General features: G+C 51.4%; 1 protein-coding gene across 1 annotated transcript; it reads left to right on the top strand.

Moving 5' to 3' along the window:
* Window positions 1-3,934: 3,934 nt before the first annotated feature.
* Igfbpl1 (insulin like growth factor binding protein like 1) lies at window positions 3,935-21,828 on the top strand. The gene is made up of 5 exons (XM_028859518.2): window positions 3,935-4,395; window positions 14,564-14,672; window positions 15,331-15,447; window positions 19,756-19,913; window positions 21,508-21,828. The coding sequence occupies exons 1-4, from the start codon at window positions 3,956-3,958 to the stop codon at window positions 19,903-19,905; spliced, it is 816 nt and encodes a 271-aa protein (XP_028715351.1). The 5' UTR covers window positions 3,935-3,955; the 3' UTR covers window positions 19,906-19,913; window positions 21,508-21,828.
* The last annotated feature ends 809 nt before the right edge of the window (window positions 21,829-22,637 follow it).

Below are 22,637 nucleotides of genomic sequence, written 5' to 3'. Positions count from 1 at the left end.
AAGATGGTGGCCCTCCCCTAAGATGGAGTCTGTATTGCCTTCACAATATCCCTGTTTCAAGTCTCAGGAGCTCACCATTTCGAAACCAATATCCTGACTTTGACACAGGACATTGGCAAGGCTGTGGGTTCAGCTTAAGTTGTGATTATGCAACCCACACAATTCAACTGCATCAGTCATGTTCAGCAATTCTGGCCCTGCAGCTAAGAAATACATTTCTTACTTGCTATTTTCATAAATAATGTAAGTGATTACTGGAGCTTATTTTTAGTGAGGCCCTCTGCCCATCTGACTGTGACCCATCTTTGAGGGCTGTTTCTTGGGACCACTTCCTGTACTGGTTAATGTCCGTATCTGATAAAAGAAAGAATTTAATGGAAGAAATCGTTAGCTAGGTAAGTCAAAGGCGGCACGTGCAGGAAGCCGCTGTCACCCTCAGGGCTAGAACAAAGGAATCATTTCAACTTAGAATCCCAGAGGAGGAGCCCCTTGGTGCTGAACCCCACACCTTTGCAGGGTCCTGCTGCTCTGTTGATCGGAGTGTCCCTGACCTTGCAGACACTGTGGGGCTGGGGTAGTCTGCTCTGACTGGAGCTGGACTCCAGTCTCCCATCCATACAGGAAGAGCCTGTGGATCTCTGCTCAGCTCTCGGCTCCGGCAGTCGCTTTGTGCCAAGCCCTGGTCCTGCTCTGCATTGGTACAGTACAGAGTCAGTCAAAGGTCTAAGAATTCTGGGGTTCCCTCTGCAGCTCCTCCTTGTTCATGTCCCTGCTCTCCCAAGGCCCTGTTGTCCCAGCTCTGAACTCTGACCTCTTCCCCTTCTGTCCAGCCAGACCTCTTGGACCTGCTCGGCCTGCCTCTCTGCACTGTGGCCTGGAACAGATGCCCAGAGAGAAAACTGTGTGCCTCCTCGCCCTGATGCAGCCCTGGCCAGGCCTGTCTCATTGTTTTCTCCAACTTTCCAGCAGGAAGAAGAATCCCTGTGGTTCTTTTGTCAGCTGCTCAGCATCTGGATGCCCATCTTTGCAGAAGTCTGTGTCTTGTGCTCACTGAATACATCACCCAAGCCAATCATGTTTCTTACCCCCCCCACACACATCATTCATGAGACTTCCCTCTGGAAGCCGCCTCTTCCTCTGCTCTGGAGTGGTCCACTAGGGGTCTGAAAACACAGAGAGGCCTTCCTGGATCAACCTGAGCTATTCATGAAAGGCCTCCCTTGCTTGAGCCCCCCTGGGACAGGGACACCTGCTATTCATCTCTGGGCCTATGGGATGAATGAATCCGTGTGCGTGCATCCACTTTGGGCCATTAATTGGTCTCCCCTTGTGTTTGTACCCAGGCCCTGAGTGTAGCAGAAAGCCACATCCATTCTTGCTGTTTAATCACTACCCAGGTGCCTGGGACCTCACCACCTGCCCCAGTTCCCTTCCCTATCTGGAGAATTCACACACACACACACACACACACACACACACACACACACACACACCGCCATTTATCATAATCCTATGCGTGCCCTCCCCCCCCACCCCCACCCCCACCCCCACCCCCGCCTGTGGCCCACGGTGTTAGTTGGCCCCTTGAGAAGCATACTGAGAGATATAACTAACCGTGCTGGACTGTGGACTTGGGGCAATTTTAAAAAGAGACAGAGCTGAGCATCTTCAAAGCCTGGTATGTTTTCTCTACCCAGACACACTCAGACTTTGATGCCTCAGGCTCAGGGCTGGAAAATGAATCCTTTTCTTTAATTCTCAGGGTCATTATGCATACATAATGCTTTCCCTGCCATTTAAAAGGAATGTAGATCGTATGTAAATGCGCCTCTGTGGAACTGTATATCCCTACCTGCATTAAGCACACATGAATTTCACAGTGACATCATTCAGTGCCTGCTCCCTCAGCATCTGCATAAAAAGCAGACAAATTCAGTTCTGTATACATTTGCCATGTCCGCCTCGTCCTGGTCTCAGAGCCAGGCTTTGGACCTTGGGAATGATGGTTCAGTGTGAAGGACTTTCAGATCACCTCTTCCGACTTCTAATGCCTTGATTCCTTCCGTGATGCTCACCAAGGTTCACCTTGAACTCGTCCACTGACGGCACCCACTCATTCTGGAGCAGCCTACAGTCTGCTTGGACAATGATGAGCCATTAGAGAGCATGGAGTTACGGGAAGGTTGTCCCTGAAAGGCAGTGAACAGTTTATCGCTTTTGTTTCCAAACCGTGCTTGGTTGCATGAACATTGTGTTTCCTCCAGAGCATTAAACACACTCCTCCCTCCCTCCCTCCATCCCCCCCTCTCTCTTTCAGCAGTTGCCACATTCACGTGCACATATGACATTACATAGATGTGTATTTTACATCGGCTGGCTCACCAAGCAACACATAAACATCTTTGCATTTCCATGAGCCTACCTCTTGCTCATTTTCAGGGTCTGCTTAGTTCTCTATTGTCAGATGGACCATAATGTACTTAATCCTGGCCTGCCCATGGGCAATTAGCTTGTTTCCAATTTTCAACTCTAGGGTGAAACCTTAAGATGGAGCAATTATTTTCTTAGTAAAGAGTCACAGATGGGATTAGGGAGTCAGGAGGTGTGAATGGGTTAAAAGGCCATTCCAGGTAAAGCTAGCAGTCTCTGGGGTGAATGGAATGTGCTCCGTGTGCTGAGAGCTTTCCCAGCATTCTCCTCGTCACCGTTTTCCCCAAGGCACCTGACTGTCTCTGCTCTATGTGCCCACTGTAAGGTAAGAGCTGGAGTGACCTGGCCATAGGGTTCTGCTCTGCTCACCACATAAAGCGGCCTCCACAGGGGCTTCTTTTGGGGATAAGGACCTCCCCCAGAAGACTGCAAACTGGGCAGAACTGGGCTAAGAAAGGAAAACAAGATGTAACTCATGAAATCTTCAGCAGCTCGTCCCAGGCACCGAGAGGCTTTCTTCATCTCTAGAAGTAAGACAACAATATATGAAAGAGCGAACTCAAGGGTAGTAGGTGCCGGCTCCTGGGCTCTTGGGGAGTCTGGTTGGTAAGTTCTTCTCTTCCTTGAGGGTATCCCCCTAGCCACATGTCAATGCCCAGCGACAGGGCCCCTTTTTTCTGGGATGAGGTCCTCAGAGCCTGGCTGGGCGCCTGCATGTTTAACTGCAGCAGGAACCTGTCTTTTTAACATGCTTTACCCCGCTAGGCCATAGGCGCGCCAACACTTGTTCTGCGGGACCCCATCCCAACATTCTTAGTCGTCAGCCGTAAGGTGCACGGCTGTTTGTAGCATTAAAAAACACCCGTGAGAGAACCCAGCTTTTTCACCTCTGCTCCCGTTGTTTGCAGAGAGATTGGGTTTCAGTGATGATAAAAGGTGGGAAACCTGAAATTCTGTAGGCAGAAAAACCCAAGTGCGAAGTCGTGCATACAGTCAGTGGGTGTTTTCCCATGAGGGGACTGGGCTATGTGCTCACCCAGGGTAGTAGTACAGGCAGAGAAAATTCCTGAAAACATACCCAAGAATCTGATAGCAGGGCTGAGGAACTGGGATTCCAGCTGAGAGGGAAATCTAGCCATCCATTTGTAGAAATCTGACCTCTTAAACTAGAAATTCCTTTTACCAAACAAAACAGGAAAGAGGGCAAAATAAAATAGGGCATCCTGGTGGGAGGATTGAGAGTCATAACATTTAAGACTGGTGGACAAGTTGTCGTTTGGACAGGGATGCTCCCCCACATCATCACCCCCATCCCCACAGCTCAATCGGAGGTGGCAGAGCTGTTCTGGAGACTTCCCTGCAGTTAGGCTCGCCCGCAGGGCCGAGCGGCATCGGTCCCGGGCCGAGGGGCGCCCCGCGGTGCAGGCCGGGCCAATCAGCGGGCGCGGGGCGGGCGCCGTGGCTTTGCACGCGCCGAGCGCTAAGCGGAGCAGAGGCGCTGCTGCCGTCCGTCCGGGAGCCTGCCATGCCGCGTTTGCCGCTGCTGCTCCTGCTGCTGCCGTCACTGACCGCGGGCCTCGGGCTCCGCGACGCGGCCAGACGACACCCGGAGTGCAGCCCGTGTCGGCTGGATCGCTGCCCCGTGCCCTCGCCCTGCCCAGCGCCCTGGATCGCTGCGCGCGACGAGTGCGGCTGCTGCGCGCGCTGCCTGGGCGCAGAGGGCGCGAGCTGCGGGGGACGGGTGGGCGCACGCTGTGGCCCCGGTCTGGTGTGCGCGAGTCGCGCCGCGGGGACGGCGCCCGAGGGCACCGGGCTCTGCGTGTGCGCGCAGCGCGGCACGGTCTGCGGCTCCGACGGCCGCTCCTACTCCAGCATCTGCGCGCTACGTCTGCGCGCCCGGCACGCACCCCGCATGCACCCTGGCCACCTACACAAGGCACGCGATGGCCCCTGCGAGTTCGGTGAGTGGGACCCGAAAGGCCCAGGCAGATGGAAAAAGCGGGAACCCAATGCTCTAAGGTGTGGGACAAAGAATTTTATTGCACAAAAGTGGACGACACCACCTGGGCCTCAGTCTCCCCTGCAGGGACAGTGTTTAGCATCTTAATTTCATGTTGGGGAGACTGGGGCGAAAGCTACACCCTGCCTGCCCTAGAGCAAACAGGGATGTGGATGTTAGGAACCTGCTATTGCCGTTATTTGAAAATGGGGATTGGAGTGGTTCCCGCGCCAAGTGGATTGTTTGAATAGAGAGGAAGGGAAGGTGAGGATTCCCAGAGAGCAGAAGTCCCACATGGGATTGAAGAGTCACCAAGAGAGCACCAGGATACTGGGCATCCAGCGAGACCCAGACTAACTAAGGTCCTCAGGGAACTTCCATCCTTGGCCCATGAGACCTTTGGAAACTTGAGCTCTGAAAAGAGGCTGACCCAGTCTGAAGTGCACGTAATTTGAAGTGTCCTGCTTTAAGGAAATGAATAGAAAACTCTTAGTTGCCAGGGTCTTCAAAGCTTAGCATCCCACTGCCCACCCACTGATCCACTGATCACTGTCCTGGGTAATTTTTTTTAAAACTCAAACGTCAGTGTCTATGGATGTGGAGAAAAGCTAGCCTGCTTTGCCTGTGTGTGGGTTTGACATGGCCAGGAGCTCTCAGCGAACAACCCATCTAGTCTGTCTGGATGGTAAGTGTGGTAAGTATGATGGTTGGCCGTTCCCGGGATGCTGCCATGCGTCCTGTGCTTCAGGCTTCTCGAGATTTCTGGCCTGAGCTGGGAGATGAAGTCTACACCAAATGCCCGAGTTAGAGCTTCCGGAAAGACACCTAGTGGCTCTTTTTCCAGGCCTCAAATAGTTTTTGGTATTGTTTTCTTCCTCTCCCTCCAAATATTCCATGGAAATGTGCTCAAACCCAGGATTCTGGTGGATTGTTGGCAATGGGGCAGGAAGCCCGCTCTACGGGGAAACAATAAGGGGCTGATGAAGTGGGCCCTTTTCTGGGTTACACAGAAAAGTCACCATGGCTCTTTCCTAGTTCAGGCTCCGATGGAGGACAGTGCTGGCTGGGGGGGGGGGGGTTGGGCGAGGGGGGGTGCTCCTGGGTAGCTCCTGGCTCCCCCAGTGACATTAAGCCCAATTGTTTTCCTGTTCAGCCACAGCAGCCCCAGGGGGGCATGGTTGATGCCCTTCTCTGTGTGGAATGCTTGTGTCTGCCCGCGCCACCGCCACCGTCCCGTCTTTCCTTCTGGTAGTTCTGTCACTGTCTTTACAATCTGCCTCCTCAGCAGTTGGTTCACAGGCAGCTCCCTTTGTCTGAGACAGGTAGCACTAATGGCACACACCCAGGACACAGAAGAAATGCTGACCAGGCCACCCAAAGCTTCTCAGTGCTGATGGGCTCGGGGAGTTTTTCCCTGGGGTGGCATTCTGTTCCTGGGAGAAAGACCCCTTCAAGGCATGTGGCTCAAAGCTGTTGTTATGCAGGGGAGACTCAGACCCAGAGAAAGCAGGGGACATGTCCAAGATGTCCATGAAAGGCTGCCACCTCCCAGGTCCCAACCCCTTGTCCAGCACTCTTTCAGGAGTGGACTTGATAATATTAAGTCAGGCAGATGGTGGTTGCTATGGTTACCAGAGTACAGACAGATGGCAGATGGAAAACCCACACCCCTAATTCACTGAAAATTACCAAATGACAAGTAAATGTGCCAGCCCCTCGGCTCTGATCTATGGGCTCTGAGCCCCGCCCTGAGCTCCAGCCAGGAGAATAAAGAGGTCCTCGGAGCCAAAGGGAGCAATTCAGAAGCCAATTTCCAGGCCCTCATTAGTGGCACTCCTGAGCTCAGCTGGCCTCTCCACCAGGGTTTGTGTCACCCACCTGAGACCTGGTGTTCGCTACCTGTCACCTCGGTCTTCACAAGCTTGTGTGGTCCTCGCCCTTATATCTCAGGGAGGCATGGGATATGCACAGGGAAACATGCACAGGGAGCTGTCTCCCTACTCTGGCTACACCTCGTTCTGGGCTGCCCTGAAGCCATCTTTAATTCAAAAGACACAGCGGAAGCACTTTTAACAAAGCCCCAGGGGACCCCGTTTGAAGGGAAACAGACAGTTTTACTTCAGTATTGGTGACAGTCACGCCTCAGCCCCCCCCCAACTTCCCCAGCACCCAGGAACCTCCGCTTTAATGGGATGAGGATTCATACATATATTGATTAGCTCCTTCCCAGTGGAGACCAGTGATGCCTCCATGGGACTGTGGTGGCAAACAGTGTTTGGGTCTAGATGCTGCCCTTCCCAGAAGCCTTTGCTCAGAATTGCCCACTGCCTAGTATTGAGAGCGTCCTTTGAGCCTTGTACGTGGAAGACCTATGTGTTACTATTTTATTGTTAAACATTGCTTTCGCATGCATTGTTGTCCTGGATTTTTGCAGTCACTGGAAGGAGGGGAGAGGTCTTACCTACCCCCTTAATGCAGTGCTTCTCAAACTTCCTAATGCTGAGACCTTAACCCAGCTCCTCATGTTGTGGTGACCCCACCCATAAAATTATTTTCATTGCTACTTCATAACTGTAATTTTGCTACTGTTATGACTTGTAATGTAAATATCTGTGTTTTCTGATGGTCTCAGGTGACCCCCTGGGAAAGGGTCATTCGGTCTTCAAGGGGTCTCCACAGACAGGTTGGGAACCACTGCCGTAATAAAAGGGAACGTTGAGGCACACCAGAGGGGGTTTCTTGAAGCTGCATGGCTGGCCCCAGCTGAGACAGGGCCCCAGGGCCATTTGCCTGGTTCTTGACAGATCCCTGCCATCCGGCTCCAGCCTTTGAGCAACTTCTCTGAGAGCTTGAGCTCCTGAATCTTAGAAAATTCACCTTGGTTGGAATTCCAGCTCCATTTAGAGAAGCCTGAGGTACGTGTTACCAGGTAACAGAAGAGGCGGTGAATGCCACTTTGTGAGAGGGACAAAGAAAGGGGCCTCGTGTTCCAAAGCCTTTCATGAATGCCGAGGGAGGGGATTTGAGTCGCAGGCTGCAGGCAGTGGGATTAAGCTGGGGCTCCTTCCACATCCAACCGTGATTATAAGCATAAATTATCAAGCCTGTTCGGCACGTTGATCATTAAATTCTTTGCTTGTGTGTGTCTTAATACAAGCAGATAGGGTCCTGAGGGACGACTTTGGCTATTCTTGCTTTCCATGGCGCCATTAACTTAAATCTCTGAGGCATGTAGGACAATCTTTCATTTCAGCCACCAAGGACCCATTTAATGGAAGGGGTAGGGAGACAGATCACCACACGCAGTAATAATAACACAGGTCCTTTGATCTGTGCAGATCCACACAGCTGACACAGACACCGTCATTATGTTCCTGCATGCCAGAGGGTGTGGGGCAGTGTTCTCTTCCCAAGCAGACAATGGTTCACAGCCCGCCTAAGCAGCGGCAGGCAGCCCCTGGACTCCCAGGCAGCGGAGTCTCCCTGGTACTGTTTTGCCTATCCAGTGGTCCCTACGTCCTCTGACCACACACAGCTGAGTGACTGTGACCTCCTGTCTAGTCCTGGAATGGATGGAGCCCTGCCATCCTGGATTTCCTGGGCTGCTGTGAGCGAGAGAAGAAAGCAAGTTCTGAGCAGGGAAGACTTAGAAAGATGGAACTGATCCATTTAGAAGACTGGACCGGCCAGGAGCCGCCAGCCCGCCTGAAAAGTCACTTTATTCCGGTCAAAGGTAGATGGGAAGGAAAACCCTGCTCCTCCCAGGATGGTGGTGGCCCTGACAACACTGAGGTGAGAAGCTGTGTCCTGGCCTCTTTGGAGATCACTGCCATCCATCTCCAGCCTGCAGGGCATTGAACCACTGCAGGATCTCTGAGCTCTGGAGATCCTGAGGGTGGAGGGTCATGGCCTCTGGTGTCACCAGATAGGACCTGTCACCAGAAGTCAGCAGAGGGCTGCAAACACAGCACAATAGAAAGGTCTGTTCTGGGTCACGTGAGCTGCTGGGTCCCTGGGTCCCTCCTTAGGACACCGTGGCAGATTGCAAGGGGTCTTCAACTGTTCCTCACTTCCTGCCTGTGGAGGGCAGGCAGCGGGCATGTCATGGCTTAAATAGGAAGTGTTCCGGGAAGATTTGTGTATTAAAGATTTAGTCTCCAGCTCTGGCACTATTGGGGATAGTGGAGTCTTCGGGAGGTGGGGCCCAACTAGAGGAAGTAAGTGGGCATCTGTGCCTTGGGGGAAGTCTTGTCCCAAGAACCATCTCTATTCCCAGCTCTGCTTCCTGGCAGCCATTGGGTGAACAGCTTTCTTCCATTCTGCCCTTCCACTATAATGTCTCTGTCTTGCCACAGACCTAATAGGAACAGCGCCAGCCAGCTGTGGACTGACTCAGGTCCCAAGGCGGATGGGCACCTGTGTCCATTCTGAAGAAGCCTCAGCTGAGACTGAAGCACGACACTGGACACACAGCCTAGACAGAACTTAAGTGGGCGTCCTTAAGCCCTGCCCACCGTGTGGTAGTCACTGAGCACCTGCTGTCACACTTGAGTAGTTGTGAGGACCAGAGATGTCCTGCGGGTGTTATGGGGAGTCACTCGTGGGCATCATCGCTGGGAGGTGATATGTGGAATGTTTCCTCCCTGTGCAGAAGAGAGCTCAAATAACTGGCCTGAGACTGTCACTTCTGAATGATCAACTGGCAAGGTTGGCCTGAGGCTGGCTTCTGAGAGCCTGGACTTGAGGAAAGGAAACCATTCCCAGAACTGAGGGGTGTGGCTCCCTGCCTGAACGGCGGAGGGTGGTCCATATTGATGTTTTATCGCCGGGAATAAATACCGCGGTGACCATGACAGAATGGCTTTTCTGTTGGCTCCAGGTTCTGGGGGTTCCGGTCCAGAATCCGTAGCCGCATTTCTCTTTTAGCCCCTGGCCAGAACAGCCCAGCCCAGCCCAGCCCAGCAGGAGTGTGTGGTGGAGCACACTGCTCACCTCCCAAGCCAGGAAGCTGAAGAGAGAAGGCACCAGAACCCTACAGTCCCCTCTGAAATAGCACCTCTAGGGACCTAAAGACCTCTTGCCGGGCTCCGCTTCCTGAATGGGCAGTTACACTGCCACCCCTACCCCATAACACTCTGAGAACTCAGCCTCCAGCACATAAGCTTTGGGGGTCACTTCTCCACCCATCTAGGGATCTGAGACTTTGGTTCACAATTCAACCCCTGTGCGATCAGTCCCCACTAAAACCTGGTGCCAAGCCCCTTGTGAGCTTCCGGACTACACAGCACTTCACGGTAGTGTCTCAATCCACAGCTGTCCCCTGTGTGGTTCCCCTGGTAGCTGGCGCCTGGATCCCCTACCTGACTTTCCTCTCTGTATCCTTGACTTAACATGGGTCGTGACTACACCCTGTAAGCTGTGAGGCCTCCCGGCAAACCACGGTGCCTGGGAACCCTCGACACGGTCTCTAAAGAGATGCTCTCTTCTCCGAGGACGGAGCCCACCCAAATAACAGTTGTCTCCGTTTCAAAAATAGTGTGGAATGTTATGGAACCGTGGCGGGAATTTGAGCCCCTGTTCCTCCAGGCCCTTCACCTTTCTAAGCCTTAGTTCCCTGGCTGTAAAATGGGAGCTAAAACACCGACCTTCCAGGGCTGGTGTGAGGAGGCAGAAGAGTCCTCTGGGGGAAAGGCAAGATGGAGTGAGGCTTGAGCTCCACAACCAGAAAGAGGAATCCCACCTCCCACCATTGAGGTTGGGCTAACCCTGGCCAGCTCCCCCTGCTGGCGTGCGTTAAGATTGCTGGAAAGGAGGGCGTTAACAGCTGTAGGCAGCCAGCAGGCAGACAGCGCCTTAGCTGTGGCGGCATCCTTGCTATTACCGTGATTGTTATTGACTGTGCAGAGCGGTTATGGCCAAGAACACAAATTTAACGCCAGATACATTGAAATTAAAAGAAGATGACTGACAACAGGCAGCCTGAGGAAATCGTTCAAGGTCACAGAACTGCTCTGCTTCCAACGGTGACTTCCCAGCCGTATGCATCAGTCCAACATGCATCTGTGCACCAGAATGAGCTGAATGCAGCATGCAAATTTATAGACAAATAAATGTATTGGGAAATGTTGCTTTAACGCTGAGAGCAGGGGGCTCTTTTGTAACTGTGGCAAGGGCAGCCTTCCCTAGACAGTCCTTCTTAATTGTAGTTATTGAAAGAGAGGGAACGGGAGACTCTCGAGGAGCGCGCGCGGAGGAAATGTGATTTACTGGTTTATTCATTTAGCCCTGAAAGGGAGTGATGAAGTCTCATTTAAAATTTATGACTTTACTTGAAGGAAAGTGAAACACGTTGACGGAGCGTCCCTCTGGGACCTATTGATGGCCCTGGAATCAGGGGCGGTATGACGGTCCCACAGCAGTTTGGGGACAGGCTTGTGGGTGGATGGGCTTCAGCTGGACTCGCCTGTGTGGCTGTGAGGAGGTGCTGGGAATAAATTAGCCCCTCTTTGTTGTCGCAGATGGGGCTTCCGTCAGACAACCCCTGTGTGGGTCTGTGGCTGCAGGGCGTGTTGGAAGTTGGGGGGGCTCTCTTCACCGGAGCACTGGCTGCACTCTTGGGTGTGGGTTTGGACATCCCTTTCGAGAGCAGTCACGTAGGCAGATCTGAACGCGTGGCTGACTGGAAGGGGTTGGTGGCCTGGCGTGGGCCCAGGCAGTCTGTACTCACCGGAGCGCCATTTCACCAAGGGCTCCAGCCCCGGCAAGAAGCCGCTCCCGGGAGGACGAGATTGCTCACAGAGCCCTCCAGGGGCCCAGCTCTGCAGTGAGCCCTCCATTCCTGGGGGTGTGCAAATGCTCCGGCACTGGCTGGACAAGATCTGCCCTCCCTGTGTCTGGGGGGCCATACAGGTCTCCTTTCTGTGCTGGCTCAGCAGTTAAGAGCACTGGCTGGTCTCCCAGAGGACCCGGGTTTGGTTCCCAGCACCCACAGGGCGGCCCACACCATCTGGGATTCCTGTCTGTGGCCTTCCACTGCTGCATCCTTCACCACGGTCAGCCTTGCCCCTCTCCCTTTGTTCTGCCGTTTTATTGCAGCCAGCTCCCAGCGGGCGTAGGCCCTCCCATACCATTCGCTTTGCTGGCTCCTGAACAGTGGTGTTTCTCTTTTATGTGCCATGTTCTCTTCATCTAGTGGTCTGTCTGCCACATCTGCCCGACTCTTGCTTACATGTCAGGCTACCGCAGCAATGGCTTTCTCCTTTCATGGCTGGTTCACTCTACAGCCCGGGGAAGTAGGGGGGTCTCCTCAAGTCACCAGAGAAGAGGCAAGAGCTGATAGCCTTCCCTTGGCCAGGCCTCCACCTTGCCAGACTTCATGGCTGGACTTGCTGTCTGGCACGGGTGAGACTAGGTAGAAACCCCTGGCCCCCCGAGGCCAGCTGTGATGCAGCTGGTCAGATATGAACAGAGCCCTGTTTAGGACTTGATTGTGTAGCTAGGCCTGTAGGATTGGTAGTCAATCCTCCTGTGGAGTTGGGGCAAGAGTAGGAGCAGTAAGTCCTGAGCACAGGGAAGGCCGGGGCGTCGAGGTACCTCTGGATGAGACCTGATGCCGGCCGAACAGATCCCCAGTGTGTTAAGCGCGCCGTGCGAAGGGTGAGTTAAGGGTCTAACCCCAAGTCCCTCTTCACTGAAACCCCTGTACACAGAGGCAGAAAAGCATCTCTGCCCTGGGAAACTTGACACCACCCTCAGGGTTCTCAGGACCTGAGAAATCCCTAGGTAACCCTGAGGACAGAGTCTACGCATCAAACATTGGTAATAAATCATAGAGAAATACCCTGTAAACAGTTCTTTAGTGTATGTATGATTTCTACCATTCACCGACGGTACGAGCAGTGTTGCGCCCGAATGCAGTGGTGTGCTTGTTTATCTTCACATAAAGAATTCAATCTTGGGGGCTGGAGAGATGGCTCAGGGGTTAAGAGCACTGACTGCTCTTCCAGAGGTCCTGAGTTCAATTCCCAGCACCCACATGGCAGCTCACAATTCTATGTAACTCTAGTTCCAGGGGATGTGACAGCCTCTTCTGGCCTCTGCAGGCACTGGGCACACACATGGTACGCAGACATACGTGTAGACAAAACAAACATACACAGAAAGTTAAACTTTTTTTTTTTTTTTTTGGTTTTTCGAGACAGGGTTTCTCTGCGTAGCTTTGCGCCTGTCCTGGAACTCACTTTGGAGACCAGGCTGGCCTTGAACTCACAGAGATCCGCCTGCCTCTGCCTCCCGAGTGCTGGGATTAAAGGCGTGTGCCACCACCGCCCGGCTAAGTTAAACATTTTAAAAATTCTTTTTAAAAAAGAATGAAATCTTCTCTGACATCCATACTGCCCGATGTAGAGTATCTTCAACACTTTCCAAAGTTGATGGGTATTTTTTTTTTATTGTACCTCTTCATATAAATAATACGTAGTACAAAATGGCAGAAGAGGGCTGAGGATGTGCCTCAGTTGGAGTGCTTGCTTAGTGTGCATACAGCGCTGAATTTAACCCCCAGCACCACAGGCCAGCTGATGGCACACAGCTGTAATCCCAGCACTCAGGACTTGGAGGCAGGAGAATCGCAAGTTTGAAGTTTTCCTTGGCTACGTAGAAAGTTTGAGGTCAGCCTGGGCTAAGGAGGCCCAATCTTAAAAAAAAAAAAAAAAAAAAAAAAAAGGCTTTGTTTTCTGTTGGTCATGTTTCTATAAGAGCCGAGAGCATGCACGGTAAAAATAAAACAAAGAATTCCTACAAACCTGGCGGATCTTTGTGAGTTCGAGGCCAGCCTGGTCTACAGAGCAAGATCCAGGAAGGCGCAAAGCTACACAGAGAAACCCTGTCTCGAAAAACAAAACAAAACAACAAAAAAAAAGAATTCCTACAAACCACCGCAGCTCATCACACATGGCTGTCTAGAATCTGAACTGAAGCGTTTGGGGCGTGGGTCTGGCAGTGTTGTTAGGGGGTGTGTCTGGCAGTGTTGTTAGGGGTGTGTCGGGCAGTGTTGTTAGGGGTGTGTCTGGCAGTGTTGTTAGGGGGTGTGTCCGGCAGTGTTGTTTAGGGGTGTGTCTGGCAGTGTTGTTAGGGGTGTGTCTGGCAGTGTTGTTAGGGGTGTGTCCGGCAGTGTTGTTAGGGGTGTGTCCGGCAGTGTTGTTAGGGGTGTGTCCGGCAGTGTTGTTAGGGGTGTGTCCGGCAGTGTTGTTAGGGGGTGTGTCCGGCAGTGTTGTTAGGGGGTGTGTCCGGCAGTGTTGTTAGGGTGTGTCCGGCAGTGTTGTTAGGGGTGTGTCCGGCAGTGTTGTTAGGGGGTGTCCGGCAGTGTGTTGGGTGTGTCCGGCAGTGTTTGTTTAGGGGGTGTGTCCGGCAGTGTTGTTAGGCGGTGATGTGTCCGGCAGTGTTGTTAGGGGTGTGTCCGGCAGTGTTGTTAGGGGTGTGTCTGGCAGTGTTGTTAGGGGTGTGTCCGGCAGTGTTGTTAGGGGTGTGTCGGGCAGTGTTGTTAGGGGTGTGTCTGGCAGTGTTGTTAGGGGGTGTGTCCGGCAGTGTTAGGGGGTGTGGCGCAATGGATGGCATTTATGGTGCAGAGCTCCTGTGCGCTGAAGTCAAAACTGCCATGAAGTTACATGATACAACATGTGTGAGCACTACCAGAGCACCTCAGATTCATCCCTCTTTGACTTGGAATTAAATTTTGGCCATCATGTGTTCAGAAAACTTTGTCACCAGATTTTCGGGTCCCCACCCCCCACAGGCACTTATATGAGCCACAGTTAGAGTAAGAGTCTAGGAGGCAGCCAGGGGCTATGGAGCCAGCAATAAATACGCAGCTGGTAGCTGAGGTGTTGGGGTACTCAGGGAGAGAGGGTGTTGAGACCCGAGCTCCACCACTGACCGCCGGACATCTGGACATCATTTTTCCCCTTTGGTTCTGTTTTTCTGGTGGTAAAAACAAAGGTAGACTTGCAGATCCCCGGCCTAGGAGTACACTTCCTCAGAGGACCCACTACTCCCTCCTCGAGGGCTTCCTGCAGGCCCTCGGAGGTCAGGGTTGGCTCCTGCCAGGTAAAGGATGGTTCCTTTGTCTTCTCCTAGCCCTGTGGTCCTCATGCCACCTCGAGATGTTCACAATGTCACCGGGGCTCAAGTGTTCCTTTCGTGTGAGGTGAAGGCTGTGCCCACGCCCGTCATCACCTGGAAGAAGGTAATTTTCTCCAAGCATTTACACGTTTGCCTGTGCGTGTGTGCACCTGTTGTGAACGTGGGAGACCGGGGGTGGTGTGTTTGTATGTGGGCCAGAGGAGTAGACAAAGATCCTCCAGCCCCGCGCCTCAAAGCTGCCAGCCTAGAGCTCTCTCCAAAGGAGGGGTTGTATTCCTTCCCATACCATTTGTTCATTTGGTCCCTTGGGTGCCTTAGAAAGCTCTGCTAGCCACGTACTGCTGGGTCCTTAGACCCTGCTCTGTTGTGGCACGGAGCTGTAAACAGACTGGTGACCGAGACTCAATCATGTCCTGAACACTGAGGGCCAATTCTGAGACTGGCAAAGGTCACAAATTTAGTTGACCCCCTTGCCCTGCCAGCCCTCATAAGGACTGTGAAATCCACAGCTCTTCCCATCCTCCTCCACCCTTTGGCGAAGTTGGCAACCTCACTGTCCAGCAGGTGGCGCTGTCCGAATAGACACAGACTTAATAGACACAGACTTAAAAGACGGCTGAGTTATTTGCATAAGAATGACAGGCATTTGGATTTCTGCCTTGGAGTCCCAGGGAGGATGCAGGTGGCCAGGGGCCTGAGGGGGGTCAGCCAGGCTCAGAATTATTTTTCTAAACTGTGTGTGCTTTCTCTGCCTCATATAGGTTGTGGGTTCTCCTGAGGGCACTGAGGAGTTGGAGGAATTGCCCGGAGACCATGTCAATATTGCTGTCCAGGTGCGTGGGGGCCCTTCTGACCATGAGACCATATCCTGGATTTTGGTGAGTGTTTCAGATTATTGGGTATTATCAACAAACCACCCTTTGTCTTCCCATGACATGTTATACTTTTAAAACTGTTCCCTATTCTCTTCTTTTGACTTGGCTGGTGACCGAACCCAGGACCTCACTTCAAATTTTTATTTTGAAGGCTGATGGCAAATTTTCAGTTTGAAGGCTCGGTGGGTAAAGGTGCTTGACCTGAGTTCAATCCCCAGGACCCACATGGAGGATGGAGAGAACTGATTTCTGCAAGCTGTCCTCTGGTCTCCATATACATGTGTATATACACAAAATAAGTAACTAAATGTAATTTTTAAACATTTAAAATTTTGAGACAAGGTCTCACTAAGTTGCCCAGGCTAACCTCAAATTCTTTAACCTGTTGCTCCAGCCCACAAAATAACTGATGTGTACCAGCTCCAGCCTGTCCCTGTCTGTCCCCCTGGACCCTCTGGAGTAGGCGGGGGCAGGTTAGATAACTCCCAAGAGTGTAAGTATCTTAGTTAGGGTTTTTATTGCCGTGAAGAGACACCATGACCGTGACAACTCTCATAAATGAAAACCTTTAATTGGGGTGGCTCACTTTAGAGTTCAGAGGTTTCATCCATTATCATCATGATGCTGGAGTGTGGCAGCGTGCAGGCAGACATGGTGCTGGAGAAGCAGCTGAGAGTCCTACATCTTGCAGGCAACAGGAATTTGAGTGAGACACTGGGCGGTGTCCTGAGCATAGGAAACCTCAAAGCCTGCCCCCACAGTGACACACTTCCTCCAGCAAGGCCATAACCCACTCCAACAAAGCCACGCCTCCGAATAGTGCCACTCCCTCTGAGATGATGGGGGCCAGTTACATTCAAACCACCACAATAAGTGGTCTGCTGCAGTAGCCCTAAAAGACATCCCGGTGCCCAGCTGTGGATAGGCTGCCCTATGTGGCAAGGGGGGGTTAAGGCTTTAAGATGAGATTGCCTAGGGAGACTTGCAGGTAAGTCACGTACTGTTAGGGTCACAAGAAACTTAGGATTACCCAGGTCGGTCTAATTTAAAGGTGAGTCTGTATGAGGAGGAAGGAGGCAGAAGGGACAGCAGGATGAAAGAGGTGCTCCCACCGTAACTGAACTGAAGGCAGAGGACAGAGCCATACGGTGCTGGTGTCCCTGAGAGGCTGGCAAGGCAAGAAAACACATTGTCTCCTTGAAGTGTAGGGATGCTGGACATACCCTGATTTGAGCCTGCTGGACCCATTTTGAAGGTCGATAAGTTGGTGTTGTATTAAGCTGCTGAAGTTGGAACTATTTGTGACAGAAACCACAAGAAGCTAATGCCCCTGCCTAAGGCCACGGGTAGAGAGGGAGCTGGAGCATTGGGGTTCTCCTGCAGGGCACCCTTAACAGGACTCAGAACATTTTTGCTAAGATAAGGGAATGCCACTTGTTTGAACAGGAGCTAAGGGTGAGGCTGGTCAGTCACTGTTGCTGTCTTAGCCTTGGTTTCTTGTGACCTAACAGCCTGTGGTATAGCTGTGAGTCTCTGTAAATGAGACAGTACCTCTCCCATGCTGTGTGGCCAAACTTTCCTGGGGAGATGTCTCTGTGTCTGTCTGTCTGTCTGTCTGTCTGTCTGTCTGTCTCTCTCTCTCTCTCTCTCTCTCTCTCTCTCTCTCTCACACACACACACACACACACACACACCCCTACACACCCAAGACAAGGATTCTCATGACAGACCACAGTATGGATACCATCAAAGTCCAATTTGGTGAACCAATGAGTTTTATTAGGATCACTTACAGGAGCAGAAATGACTGGAAGACAGCTGCATCCCCAAAGCCCACCCCAGCATGGGTGACAGCTCACAGAGCTGGGAACCTGGAGTACGTTGTGCAGCCCGCCGGCAGCTCACAGGTTGGAGAGTGTCCTTTCCCGGTGCCTCAGTTGGCCTAAACCTCTTCCAGGAAGCTGAGCTGGTTTCTGCTTCTTCCAGGCAGCTGGTCTGGTCTCAGTCTTGAAGCTCAGCTTCCTTCTGTCTTAGGGGGACACTCAGTTTTTATTGCTTACTCTGGCAGGGAGGGGCCTAGTGAATTTACTTCAGTTTCAGGGATTTCCTGAAGTTCTTTTGAGTTGTTCACCTTCCTGTTTAAGGAGCTTCCCAGAAGGATGGAATATTTCTCCTGATTGGTGTGTGTAGCTAGAGTTTTCCTGCCTTGCCCACAGTCAGGACAAATCTCTGTCACCCGCCAGTCCCACAGCCACTCAGACCCAACCAAGTAAACACAGAGTCTTATATTGCATACAAACTGTATGGCTGTGGCAGGCTTCTTGCTAACTGTTCTTATAGCTTAAATTAATCCATTTCCATAAATCTATACCTGGCCACGTGGCTTGTGGCTTACCAGTGTCTTCACATGCTTCCTGTCATGGCGGCAGCTGGCAGTGTCTCTCTGCCTCAGCCTTCCGCTTCCCAGAATTCTCCTCTCTCTTTGTCCCACTTACTTCCTGCCTGGCCACTGGCCAATCAGTGTTTTATTTATTGACCAATCAGAGCAATTTGACATACAGACCATCCCACAGCAGGTGTGAGTTAATGATGCTGTGTACCTGACTGCCCCACAGCTTGTAGTGATTTGCAGTGGTCAGGGGCTGTTAGTACAGGATAAGCCAGAGAGATGAAAGTGTATATGGCTGTGGTGGTAAACTCCAGCATGGTCTCAGGGGGGGAATGTCTCTTGCGGGCAGCAAGAATATATCATAGAGATTCAGCTGTGTATTAAAGCTGAACTTTGACCAGTCAAGGGTCTGTCAAAAGGCAAAGCAATTTATTGTGAATATTTGGTGTTACCCAGCCTTTAATATTCCAGCTGTCTTCTGCTATGAAATCCTTTTGTGCCCAGACCTATTGGTAAACAGTTCAGCTCCCCAGACCTGCTGAACTACTAAGTTACTAACTGCCCTGCTGAGCTTAGGAGACAGGCTGGGGGGAGACATGCATAGCTTTGTTTCCTGTGCTAATGAAGCTCAGACCATCCCCTGGCCTTGAGGAGACCTAGTGGGTCTCCAGAGCACTTTGGCTGAGAACAAAAGAGGTTTTTACCTATCAAGGTGAGAGATAAAAACAACATTCCTGAGGAGACAGGGAACCACATGTCCAGGGAAAGAAAGGGTAGGCATTTTTTTGTAGAGAAGACAGAACAGCATGGCGAGAGAGAAGAGAGGAGGACAGAGGTTCCATGGAGGGTAAGCAGATCTGCAGATCTCCAGTAGAGTTTTCTGAGTGCCAGGAGTAGAGAGGAGCAGAGATGGAGAAAGAGGATAAAGAGGATGAAGATGAGGCCGAAAGCATAGGAGTTGGTGTTAGCAGGACTATGAGCTAGGGAGCTGAACGGAACTGCAGTTATGGAGACAGGATTTCATCCCAGAGAAATAAAATAGATGGATATAGGGCTTATTATGTCTAGAGTTGTTCCTGCCTTGAATGCCTGGTGGAGCTATAGCTGAAATGATAGAATTTTGTCTTAGAGGAGTAAGTTATGTGAACAGACATAAGAGCATAGTACATAGATTTTTTTCCCCCTGATATCCCACACCAGACATAGCAAAGCCCCCCTGGACCCTGGAGAATCGATAGATGTCTGCCTCCCTTCCACCAGCTCTGGGTAGATCAAATCAAGCATATTCTGTCTTTTTTGTGTGTGAGAAAAGTTGTGGACAAGGTCTCTTGGTGGTATCTTGTAAAGGCTGCCCCATAAAGAACACTTAGTCTTCTCTGCTGAGTAGATATTTGTCCTTAAGATTTATGCCCTTTTCTTCAAAATCAGCCCTTGTCACCTTTTAGTGAAAGGGCCAGGAAGCTCGCAGTAAAGACTGAGAAGACAGAGAAACCACTAAAACAAGGGCCACAGCAGGGAGCAGGCCCTTAGCATCCCTAAGAAGGCGGTGTCGCTGTGTGCCCCGTCTCCATGGCAAGAAAAGAAACCAGGTGGCCTGTCAGATTCTGAGAAGCAACAACCATGCAGCTCTGTGGGTGTGAACTGGGCAAGGCTGGGGTGTGGCTCAGTTGGTGGAGTCCTCTCAGCACGCAGGAAGCCCAGTGTTGGCTTGCCAGCGCCATAGAAACCCTGCGTGGTCGCACAGACCTCTCATCCTAGCACTCGGAAAGTGAAAACCAGAAGATCAGGAGTTCAGGATCATCCTCAGCGACACAGTGAGTTTGAGAGCCTGCCTGAAAAGAAGGAACGCTGAAGAAGGTTGTTAGTTTTGAGTGTGATGTGTGCCGCGTGCAGTCGTATAAACTTGTCCGTTGTGTTTCTAGATCAACCCTCTGAGGAAGGAAGATGAGGGGGTGTACCACTGTCACGCGGCCAATGCCATCGGAGAGGCTCAGTCCCACAGCACGGTGAAGGTCCTCGATCTGAGCAGATACAAAAGCCTCCGCTCCCCAGTTCCCGCCGACCTCCTGTGAGGAACATGGTACACATCCCAAGTCATTTCTGTCTCCCTCCCTGTGGCATAAGAGACGTGACTGTGACTCTGTCCCACTGATTTCCTAACCAAAACCAGGTCGAGCAGCGGCCCCGGTGTGGGTCATGTCCGTTCTTATGACAGACAGGAGGAGGAGGAACCGAGTGCGTAGTCTCACTCAAGTTTCCGCTCAAAAGTGATGTCACATTCGCTGATGAATCGTTGGCATAGCAAGTCACACAACTGTGCTAGGTGGATGAAAGGGGACACACAGGCACACACACACACACACACACACACACACACACACACACACACACCACTCACCAGAGCCAGAAGGCAGCATGATCCTCTCACGGGTATCCAAGTTGCCATCATGACCAGCAAGGTCTGATAGAGCGGAAAGAATTAGAAATAAGTGTAATTGACTTTCTTTTATTTTTAAAATTTTTTATGTGTATGAGTATTTGCCTGCATGCCTAATACCTGTGGAGACCACAAGAGGGCATTGGATTCCCAGGAACTGAAGTTACAGATGGTTGTGAGCTGCCATGTGGGTGCTGGGAACCGAACCCAGGTCCTCTGCAAGAGCAGCCAGTGCTCATAGCTGCTGAGCCATCTGTGATAGACATTCTTAAAAGCAGAAGGATTTGCTGTGGTTCTAAACGTTTGATCCTTCTGACTGCTTTTGTTGGACTGCCTTCCATCAGTTCTGTAGAGAATATACAGAGAGGGCTGGAGAGATGGCTCAGAGCTTTAGAGCACTGGCTGTTCTTCCAGAGGTCATGAGTTCAATTCCCAGCAACCACATGGTGGCTCACAGCCATCTGTAGTGGGATCTGGCGCCCTCCTCGCGCCTGCAGGATACATTCAGACAGAGCACTGCAAACATAATTAAAAGACACTGGATACATAATAAATCAATACATTTTTAAAAAGAGAGAGAATGTACAGAGAAATGACAGACATCAGCACAGTCCAGGGAGTGCAATGGGCACAAGGCAGGAGAGTCCACCTGGGGAGGGTGAAGGGAAGGAGTCACTGAGGAAGTGGCCCTGGGGGTGAAGGTCTCTGTAGGTCATCAGCGGTCCTAGGCATAGAGAGAAAAACATGAACGTGTGAAACCATAGGACTTTAGCAAAGCTGGGTGATCAGATCTTATAAGTTGTCTTCCCAATACTCAAGTTTTTTATTATGCATGATATACATGATTATATGTATTGTTTTATGTCCTTTATAATAATGTGGTTCACATCCACGTCTTGAGCTCCCTCTACAGCATGTACTATTGGCCAGCTCTTGGTTGTGGGCCTCCTGGAATGAAATACTTACTACCTCCATACAGCCATAGTGGGACTCTTTAGGGCTTGAGAAGGCCTTTCCTATAAGCTGGAGTCTGCTTCCTTGGGATATCTGGCCTTTGGTCTTGAATATTCCCACGGCTCCAGGACTGCAGCCGCCCCCTGCCCCATCAGCCCTGGCTTCATCCCTCACTGAGGAGGGATTTGGACCCCAGCAGCACATCCTCCACCTCGAATTTAACACACAGGTCATTTCAGCAGAGCAAGCTTCTGCCTCTAATGTCTCCCCCTTTCCTTCGCAGGCTTCTGGAGACACTGGTCACAATATAATGGCATCATCAAGGAGAGGATCATTTCACTCTGTGAAAATCTGGGGAAACTGCCTGTAGATGACTGCTTTTTGTATGTTTTTTTAAAAAAGGAATGCAAACTAGATTCTTACGCAGATGTAGTTTTTAGCAGGGCAGACCTTGGGGAGACAGACATGCATGCATCTTTTTTATATTTTTGGAATGAATCGTTCTGGAACAATTCTTTTTTAACTCTGCTGCCCCAGGACGGGTCGCACACTGTGCATTTGTAATTCTAAAGGGCTCAAAACAAGGCACATGCCGACTGACTTATGACTTGGTGTCTATGACTTTGGGTGCTCCGTGACTGGGTGTCATGAAGGGAGGGGGGTCCCTCTGCCCCTCTCCTTAGGCCACTGGGATGGGTGTTTTCCCAACTCTGGGCCATGGTTTCCACCTGTGACCTTAGCGTTTGGACCGAATGCTCCCTATGCTCCCTGTAGCCGCATCCTAGAGTGACATGGCCCTGGGGCACTATGGCCCCGGCATTCTTTTTAAAGCCATCACTTCATTCCTGCCATGGACAGGTGGCTCGGGTGGCTCTCCTGCTCCTCCTCTTCCCGTTGTGAGGGGATTCAGCTGTCCGTGGGACCCTCTGCCAGAGGCAGGGGCTGCTGACCAAGCTGTACACTCGCTACCCCCAGTTCTCCCAGCAGACGGACAGTAGATACCTGACTTCTGCTCGTCACACTGAAGAAAGGAAACCAGGGGTCATCTGTAGATGGTGGAATCACACTGCAGTACAGTCCTTACCCAGGCAGAAGCCCCCCCTCTCCATCCCGCCCCTCTTAATGAGGAAAAGAAAAAAGAGAGTATCTGCTCTCTGCTCTGCAGGTTCTAGGTGACTGTGCACCCTTTCTTTCTTTCTTTCTTCTCTTTCTTTCTTTCTTTCTTTCTTTCTTTCTTTCTTTCTTTTTCTTTTCTCTCTCTCTCTCTCTCTCTCTCTCTCTCTCTCTCTCTCTCTCTCCCTCCCTCTCTCCCTTCTTTCTTTCTATTTTTATTTTTTATTTTTTGAGACAGGGTTTCACTATGTCACCCTGGCTGTCCTGGAACTCACTCTGTAGACCAGGCTGGCTTTGAAC

Source organism: Peromyscus leucopus, chromosome 2, assembly GCF_004664715.2.
Source record: "Peromyscus leucopus breed LL Stock chromosome 2, UCI_PerLeu_2.1, whole genome shotgun sequence".
In the NCBI taxonomy this organism is placed as follows: Eukaryota; Metazoa; Chordata; class Mammalia; order Rodentia; family Cricetidae; genus Peromyscus; species Peromyscus leucopus.
Note: the sequence above shows the minus strand (reverse complement) of the source record. Positions and strands in the feature narration are given on the sequence as shown.

Bases quoted from the DNA above. Each gene is read 5' to 3' on its own strand.
- Igfbpl1 (XM_028859518.2), top strand. From the start codon at position 3,956: ATGCCGCGTTTGCCGCTGCTGCTCCTGCTGCTGCCGTCACTGACCGCG. The intron at 14,673-15,330 runs GTAATTTTCTCC...TGCCTCATATAG, and splicing joins CCGTCATCACCTGGAAGAAG to GTTGTGGGTTCTCCTGAGGG. The intron at 15,448-19,755 runs GTGAGTGTTTCA...TTGTGTTTCTAG, and splicing joins AGACCATATCCTGGATTTTG to ATCAACCCTCTGAGGAAGGA.